At 41.2% G+C, this 9,246-nt stretch overlaps 1 protein-coding gene across 3 annotated transcripts; it reads right to left on the bottom strand.

Moving 5' to 3' along the window:
• Positions 1-941: 941 nt before the first annotated feature.
• On the bottom strand, positions 942-8,539 carry tmem45a (transmembrane protein 45a). 3 transcript variants are annotated; one of them, XM_056277512.1, is made up of 6 exons: positions 8,173-8,539; positions 5,803-6,067; positions 3,700-3,912; positions 3,341-3,525; positions 3,118-3,260; positions 942-2,930 (listed from the first exon to the last, which is right to left on the bottom strand). In XM_056277512.1, exons 2-6 carry the CDS (start codon positions 5,996-5,998, stop codon positions 2,834-2,836), a joined length of 834 nt encoding a protein of 277 aa, XP_056133487.1. In that variant the 5' UTR covers positions 5,999-6,067; positions 8,173-8,539; the 3' UTR covers positions 942-2,833. The 3 variants fall into 3 exon arrangements, with proteins under 3 accessions (XP_056133487.1, XP_056133486.1, XP_056133489.1); XM_056277511.1 differs by having other exon boundaries at positions 5,803-6,013; XM_056277514.1 differs by having other exon boundaries at positions 942-2,915; positions 5,803-6,013.
• Between the last annotated feature and the right edge of the window lie 707 nt (positions 8,540-9,246).

The following is a 9,246-nucleotide window of genomic DNA, read 5'->3' as shown; positions in this document are numbered from 1 at the left end:
TCAGTACAGCCGCTATTCGTGAAACCGATTTCAAAATGTGGTCGAGCCCAGCCATATGCAAGGTTTTAACCTAGTCTTGTTTTTACCTCCCCCTAGCATTTTCATATTTTGTATTGTCCATCCATCCATCCATCTATCCATTATCCAAATCGCTTATCCTGCTCTCAGGGTCGCGGGGATGCTGGAGCCTATCCCAGCAGTCATTGGGCGGCAGGCGGGGAGACACCCTGGACAGGCCACAAGGCCATCACAGGGCCTTTCTAATTAAAAATGTAAAAGATTTTTTTAAAAAAGCTACTACGATGATAACCACTTGACACAGAGGAGGCCGGCGGACAGAAATTTTCATCCTTTCAAGTAAAATGTAATATACTTAAATACATGCACAAACACAAAACCATTAAACATCACATTGCTGCAGGGGTTCAATCCTCTTCGTGTGGGATTGTGTAGGCTGTTGATGCTTCTAGGTGTTATTTGTAGAGGTATCAGAGAAAGGCGTTAAAGGAGAAGGGACAAAGGAAATTAAACATTTATGGGTTTAAATTAGTATTTGTATAAATCAATGCTATCAGAATCAGGTCAATAAAATGAAAAAGAAAAAAAAAGAAACTAGAAGACTACAAAGGATTAGATCTTTACACTACATGATAGATGGACATACAAGTGAATACACATGATAAATATAACAGCTACAGACAATGGATTGGAAGATGCAGCATCTCATTCAGTTTGTGCATCCAATAAACAGACTTGTACATTTTTACATTCTCCCAAACTATATCTTCCTGTCCACTTGTCAAGCTTTTCTGTGCATTGATGTTCTGTAAAACTCATAGCGATAAAAAAAAAGAAGCATCAACAAAAAATATTAAGGCATTCATTATACCCACGTTTATTGACATTTATCATTCACAGGCAAATTGGGGGGGGGGGGGGGGTTGATACAAAAATCAAAAATGTCCGAAACAACATAACCAAAAACAAAAGAAATGCTCTTTGGTTGCTGATTATACTCTATAATGGCTTCAAAATACAATATATTCTCTCTTATATTTTTAAAGGCATTCAGACATTTACGTATGTCGCATTCAGACTTTACTTGGCCATTAGCGGACTTTGCTCTCAGCATTGTAAATTTGAAAAGGAAATTAAAAGCATGAGGTGTCATTCACAATTTCAACAACTTATTTCAAGTAGATCCATAATAATAATAATAATTCCAGATAATAAATGCAATGTCTTCACTACAAGATACGAGTACTTTCTTATGCTAAACCAATGGTTTTCAAACCAGTCCTCGAGGACCCACAGCACTGCTAGTTTTCTATTTTTCCAGGTAGTTAATTACATTAATCTGTTGTGCAAGGTGTAAAACCCCCTATTAGATGACCACAGGTGAATATATTTACCACCTGACACAAGAATACCAGCGGTAGTGGTGTTACCAGATGATTGATTTAAAGTCACCACACTAAACCATCTATCAAAGCTAGTTTGGCAGGTGGGATGAAATGCATGCAAGTTAATCCTTAAATTTTATGTGCTCATATATGTGCAAACATTTGATAGTAAAAATTATATGGGAGGAAATATGCAAAGTGTAATGTCTTCATGCATGCTCAATAGTCCAGGTAAGAAAATCAAAGAAGGTTGAATCAGTTCATCTGGATACATTTATTGACAGATACATTTCACCACTCATCTAAGTGACAACTTCAGTCTAAATGGCTTGACGCATGCTCAGTAATCCAGGTAAGAAAATCAGAGAAGGTTGAATCAGTTCATCTGGATACATTTATTGACAGACACGTTTCATCACTCAACTAAGTGAGTCTAAGGACTGGTCTAAGGACAGGATGTTGTGTTGCTGTTAAGCCCACTGAGGCAAATTTGTAATATTGGGCTATACCAATAAAATTGACTTGACTTGACTTAAGTGACATCTTCAGTCTGAACTGTATTGTTTATAAGGGGTGGGGATACCTGCAGTCAGTTTAGACTGAAGATGTCACTTAGTTGAGTGATGAAATGTATCTGTCAATAAACGTATCCAGATGAACTGATTCAACCTTCTCTGATCTTCAGTGTCAACTGACTGCAGGTATCCCCACCCTTATAAACAATACAGTGACATAACGACCAAAACCAACAATCACTTTCATATGCAAATATGGGTGTGACTATTAACAAGAGTTTCAGTGGCCATGTGTACTATTCACAGAGGATTTGGGAATGTTTGCAATCACAGCATTGTAAGATGGCGACAAAGAGGCCATCTATGTTAAGAGGGAATGACCATACCTTAACCGGGGGGGCTAAGAGTACATCTGTCGCTATCTTACAATGCTGTGCTTGCAAACCTTCCCAAATCCTCTGTGAACAGTACACATGGCCATTGTAGCTGTAGTTAATGGTCACGCCCATATTTGCATATGAAACAGTTTCGGTCATTATCCAAATGTATTTTTTATAAGCGGTGGGGATACCTGCGGTTCACTTAGATGAGTGATGAAACGTATCTCAATAAACGCTGTATCCAGAGGAACTGATTCAACCTTCTTTGATGCAAAGTGTAAGAGTACAATATAATAAATAACAATGAATAGTGAAAGTATGGCTAAAAGGGACATTTACATTTGATTAAATAAGACAGAGGTAGAGCAATATATTTGAAGAAAAAAAAACATCCAGAAACCATGCCCTAGTCCTTTTCTGTTAATTTCCTTTGCCCCTTGTCCCAATAGTTTTGATACTGGAAATTCTCGTATGATATCCCTGAATTCATTGTAAGATAATGTGGATGAGAACAAGAGTTGAGTTAGGCACATATTTATAAAATCTCGTCCTCTGACTCTGGCTCCCTCTCTCTGGGCTTCAGAAGTCCCATTTCCATTGGAGGCGTCCTCTTCAACCTGGAGCGAACCACACTTGACAGAAAACAGAAAAAATAAGTGGAAGGAGTCAGATCCTGGAGAACTCAAAATAAACTTTGTTGACAGAGTACCAGAAGGAGCATTTGAGTTGATTTTCACCACCTCAGTGTGTTTATACGCCTTACGGTACAAATAAACACACAGTGGGTTATGCGATAGCTCATGTAGTGGATGTTCTCACCAGTTGATGGTGCAGTAGAGCACGCTCACAATTAGCATGCTGAAGGCCAGGTGCCAGCAGTAACACATGGTGATGAACATCATATTATTATGATCCTTCAAGTCCCACTCAGGCCCACTGGATGGGTACAACACAAATCCAATCTGAGAATGAAAAGAACAAATATTCAACTCCTTCTCTTGTGCACACCCAAATGTAGCAATATGCACACATTCAGGATTACCTGCCAGAACCAGCTGCCCTGTAGCAGAGTGAGTGTGGATCGCAGCAGCTCCAGGAGGATGTTGCCTCTGTGAAAGACCTCCAGGAAGGCCGTGAGAGCCTGCGCAAAGATGGCAAAGAGAAGGAGCTGATGCACATGTACGTCCAGCATAGCCCTTCCATGGAGGTGGTAGAGGAAAAGAAATCCTACAAAAACAAACAACAGAGCAGATGCCAATCAAATTGGAAAAACACTCTTTCTATTTCATTTTAGTTTGTTCTATCAAAAAATCATGCCGATATCCGGGTGAGTGACAAAACAAGTCTAAAGGGAAGCTGGAAAAGAAAACAACAGCTTTTTTCTCATTCGAGATTTCTCACCTTCATTAAAGAAAGCAATAGCCAGCATTAACCTATCCAGAGCAAGTGGGGCAGCCTCTGTAGTGTGGATTATCAGAGACACAGTCCCAGCTAGACCAAAGAACAGGTACATGGTGGCATGCTGCCAGTTCATCAGATGCTTCCAGTTTTGTTCTGCAAAGTCATACAACTGCAGCCTGGGTCCATCTGCGAAAAACTGCTCCGCCAGCATTCCTGCAGAACCCCAAAGAGGAAACAGAGATCTTTTCAATGAAAGAGTATCTGATATATCACACATGTGGGTGTTTATGTTTAACACTTACAACCCAAACCACGGAAAAAGGTTGAGATTATGGCCTTATGACCTAAAGTGGTGAGTACCGCAGCATTTCTTTCTCATATGTCACTATTCTGGGTTGGCTGGATCAAATCTCCGCTGCTGAACAGCCAGGCACACTAATATGTTGTGGTTCTAATATCTGAAGACCCAGCCACATTGTGATAGTTTATTTGGTTTACTTCTCTTATTGATGGCAAACACAATTGATCAAGCACTTCTTGATCTGTGTTATAATTTATAGAGAAGAAAAAGCTTTCCAAACAAAATTATTTGAATGCACAAATGTGGGAGGTTCCTAATATCACATAATTGCCTTGATAGAGCATTGTCAATGACTAATATGGCACTATTGCAGCACAAATGCAACAGCAATCAATACTATAAAGGAAATAGTTGGGTTTTAGGTTATTGTGTTTAATGTGCATGTGCTGGTTTCAAATTGGGGAATGGGTTATAGTCCCCCATTGCTTTCTCTCTCTTCCTTTATACTATATACAGATGGGGGACAAATTAAAGGAAAAACCAACATTAAGTGTCTTAGTAAGGTGTTGGTCCACCAGGAACCTCTAAAACAGCTTCTATGCTCCTTGTCATAGATTCTACAAGTCTCTGCACTCTACTGTAGGGATGAACACCATTCTTCCAAAAAGATATTCCCTCATTTAATAATGATATTTATATACCGATTTTCTAGACACGCAAAGCGCTTCACAGTGAAGGGGGTAACTCACTTAAACCACCATCAATGTGTAGCACCCACCTGGGTGATGCACGGCAGCCATTTTGTACCAGAACCCTCACCACACATCAGCTTGAGGTGGAGAGGGAAGAATCATTGAGCCAATTACATGGGGGGATGATTAGGTGACCAGATGGAGAGAGCCAAGTTGGGAATTTTGCCAGGACACCGGGGAACCCCCTACTCTTTGCGATAAGTGCCATGGGATCTTTAATGACCACAGTGAGTCAGGACCTCGGTTTAAAGTCTCATCCGAAGGACGGCATCTCCTACCACACAGTGTCTCCGTCACTGCACTGGGGCATTGGGATTTTGATATTTGTTGTTTTGGGTTTGTTTTTTTTTATTAGGACCGGAGGGAAGACTGTCCCCTACAGGCCCACCAACACCACTTCCGGCAGCAACTCAGTTTTCTCGGGAGGTGTCCCATCCAAGTACTAGCCAAGCCCATACCTGCTTAGCTTCCCTCATTTGACAGAGCCCAGGTACATGGGGCATGACTGCTGGCAAATTCATCAAAAATCATTTGGTGTTTTGGTGATGGTGGTGGAGAGTGCTGTCTAACATGTCAGTCCAAAATCTCCCATAGCTGTTCAACTGGGTTGACAGCTGGTGACTGTGAAGGCCATAGCATATGATTTACATCATTTTCTCCACATTAGACCTTCAGCAACCCCTCGTGCCCTGTGGATGGGGGTATTGGCATCTTGGAAGAGACCACTCCCATCAGGACAGAAATGTCTCATTATAGGATAAAGGTGGTCACTCAGAATAACTTTGTATTGTTTTGCAGTGACCCTTCCCTCTAAGAGGACAAGTGGACCCAAACCATGCCAGGAAAATGCCCCTCACAGCATAACAGAGGCATCAGGCCCCCTCACTGTAGGGGTCAAGCATTCAGGATTTTTCTTTAGTTTGTCATCCATCTGTATATACATGGGTAGACGAATACAGTTAATTTTCTTTTGAGAATGTAGAGATCACACCCAGCTTAAACCATGTCTTAATAATTATGCTGTTTAAATGTATATACAGGGCTACTCACCAATCACTGAAAAAAACAGCGTGACTGAGCTTTCAACTATCTCCAGACGTCGCTGTGATGCCCTGCTGGCCAGACGAGTGGAACCCAGATTCTTGTTCCTGCGTGTGGCATACCACAGCGAGTACTTCCCCGTCCACCAGAGCCCAACTATGAGGAAGAAGCTTCCGGGAAGTGCATGGCCCTTGAAGCTCCCCATGATTCCCTACAACACCTTGACCATGAAAGGGAATACATCTATGAGCAACCCATGCCTTAATTTAGCTGTCTGAGAAAGCACAAAAGAAAGTACAGATTTATCAGGGGTGCAATTTACTTAATAATGTTGTGCTCCATCAGCAATCAAAACATGTTGCACATTTACTTATTGACCTTCCTTGAGTTTAAATCCTATTCCAAAAAAAAAAAGATCATGATGTAAAACAAGACAACAGGTGGAAACTTAATCTGTAGTGTCGCGTGATGACATGGCAGTAGATATTTACTGCACAGTGGCTCAACCAAGGCTAAAGATGAGAGATGAGAGAAGGAAAGTGGAGGGTGTGTGCAATTAAGTTAAACACCATCAGACATAATTAGTGTGTGTGTGTGTGTGTGTGTGTGTGTGTGTGTGTGTGTGTGTGTGTGTGTGTGTGTGTGTGTGTGTGTGTGTGTGTGTGTGTGTGTGTGTGTGTGTCTTCCCCACAAATGACCTTGGTGAGGGCATGTCTAGCAAAAGTGAAGGAGACCCATCAAAATAACACAAGGAAAGCACCTTTACCTCCACATGAACTGCAATATGAGCCCGTCTACAACATTTTTATAAACACTGTCTTTCCAAATGCTCCCTCTTCAAAACCACGTTGTCGAATGAAATTAGAAATGAATGTGAGGAAGAAATTGTATAATACTAGAAATGTTATTCTATCAGGGAAAAGAGAGGTTGCAGTAATGTATACACAAACGTACATATGACGTTATACAGACAATTACAAAGAATTAGAGTGCTTCTAATCCATATAAAGAAAATACAAGGCCTTGACATCCACCATGGAAGCTTGGATCTCACCTCATTTTGTTTTGCATGCACTCGTTCTTACTTCCCTCTAGTATACGTTCTCCTTAGTAATGATTAGCCATTCTTCCCCGTGTAATTAAAACTGTGCTCTTAAATTTTGAGTTATCGATGTCACCCTTCATTGCAAACCAGTGTGGCCAAGGTTGTTCTTATCTTTTGTGCATCTGAAAATGGTTAAGGTCTCACACACACACACACACACACACACACACACACACACACACACACACCACTATGTGAGTGTACTAATGCATGTGCCCTGTGGACAATTTCTCCCTTCATGTGTACCTTTTGGTGGATTCCATAGTAAACGGGCATGATTTCAATCACAACATGTGTATTATTAGGTGTTATGAGCCCATCTACCTGGATTTTAACTTAATTAGTAGTACACTCAAAAGTTACGTTAAAGCCATATCAATACTCAGAGGAGAGTGAGAATCGAGAAGTAGCACGTAGCACATGGCTATACTGTCCTTTGTGATGGAAATCAGACAGTACATCGTGAAAAACAACAAAGGAGTCCCTTTGATGAGGGACAATCACAACGAAAAGATTTTGTTTTAATGTAAAACTCAGTCCCATTCCTGTGCAACCAACCTCTCCAGACTGAGGAAAACACTCGAGTTACCATGGCAATCAACCCCCTAAATGAGTCCCTTTGGCTGGCAAACACAAAAGTCAACGCACATCTGTAGTATGTCAGCACACAACATATACACAGTGTTATGGGGTCCTTGTATCGCCTGACAAAAGTACAGGCCTATCTGGCTAAAAGGAAACGATAACACCGATTCTTAATTTCTAAAATAATGTGCGATAAGGATTTGATGGCATTAAACTTTACCTGTCAAATGGTTTAGAGGCAAAAGCCCTAGGTAATTTGTTGGTGTTGTGTGACTCGTGACTGGAAGGGGACGCGCGCGCGCGCGCACACACGAACGCGCGTGCAGACACAAACACGCACGAACACACACGTATATAGGTATACTTGTGACAACAGAGCAGCTCTTAAAATGTGATGCTTCCAGTTAACTGAAGGTTCGTCGTGCCTTGTGAGGTTATTGGGAGTAAGGGTCGGTAAAAGGATGGGTACTACGATATGTAAATCCTGAATGTGATCTGCCTTTCTTTGTAAGTCGAACAATTGAATTTCAAAAGACACATGCATACATCGATTGTATCTGCTAATATGTGGAGGCACAAAACCCAACAAACAGCCTTCATCTAAACGGTTTAGACTTACCAGCCTGGCTTACCAATATGGATGATACACTGAACACAATGAATTTCTGAAAGTGAAAAATGTGTCTTACCCAAAAAGGTTTGTTTCTGGAAACGAAAAGTTCCAAAGAAGTGTGTTCCACCTAGATCAAATCATCTAGCCAGCGCTGCTGAGAAACCAAAATCTTTTTTTTTCTTCCAGAAGCGAGAAGCGGAGATTTCGCTCGGGTCTTGAGCGAAGCATAAATTCAGACATCAGCTGTTCCCCCGACAAACTGTGAGCATTTCCAGTTCATCATCCTAACCTGAACCTTTCCACAATCTTTTTTTTTTTTCATTTTTCCGACTGTAAACTTACGTTTTATAGATGACATCCTCAGGAAGTGTCCCATTGGATGGCTGTTTTATTAAGGCGTCGTGATTCCTCTCGCTGATTAGTGTACTGCCTTGTCACTCCCAAGTTATTGAGGTTCCACGTGTGCACTTTCACCCCGCCCCTGCGGGACGCCAGGTCCCGCCCCGGCTGGAGCTAAACCGCTACTCTCCATCCGGACAAGCTGGCCTCCTCCTCAAAACGACGACACCCGTCTGAGCACGTCTCCCAGGGATCAGGGTGGAAAAAAGACAAGCTGTTGTCCGATGCATACGTCCGTGGTGCTTAGGTTTTGTTCATACATTATAACATATTTTCTTGAATAAGACCGAGTTGTTACATTGGATTTGCAGAATCCACAAATTTAAATAAAACTAGCTGTTTGTGTGTGTGCGTTTGCAGTGACGTGCATACAAAGTGATATACCGAAAAAGTTTGACACATGTTTATAAAAGAAAAAGCTTGTTTTTAAAATAGACAAATAAATTTTGAAACAAGGCCATCCCGAGGCAGTGTCTTGAGTGTGTGTGTGTGTGTGTGTGTGTGTGTGTGTGTGTGTGTGTGTGTGTGTGTGTGTGTGTGTGTGTGTGTGTGTGTTTATATGAGAGTGTGAAACTATATATCCTGCAATGCTGTATTTAGTAAAATTACAATCGCCTGCAAATAACTTTTGGGCATCATCTTCAACTGTTTTTCTCTTCAGGCTAACATTGCTATCGTTTTTATCAAGTTTGTTACCATTGTATACCAATATTACCACGTCCTTGTGCCTTGTACTGTAAATTAGTCTAAT

This window comes from Lampris incognitus, chromosome 3 (assembly GCF_029633865.1).
Source record: "Lampris incognitus isolate fLamInc1 chromosome 3, fLamInc1.hap2, whole genome shotgun sequence".
Lineage (NCBI taxonomy): Eukaryota > Metazoa > Chordata > Actinopteri > Lampriformes > Lampridae > Lampris > Lampris incognitus.
This window is presented reverse-complemented; position numbering and strand designations above follow the sequence as displayed.

Coding starts and splice junctions, on each gene's coding strand:
- tmem45a (XM_056277512.1), bottom strand. CDS start 5,998: ATGGGGAGCTTCAAGGGCCATGCACTTCCCGGAAGCTTCTTCCTCATA. Junction 3,913..5,802: donor GCTGTTTTTTTCAGTGATTG/GTGAGTAGCCCT, acceptor GGGGTTCTGCAG/GAATGCTGGCGGAGCAGTTT. Junction 3,526..3,699: donor TATTGCTTTCTTTAATGAAG/GTGAGAAATCTC, acceptor TTGTTTTTGTAG/GATTTCTTTTCCTCTACCAC.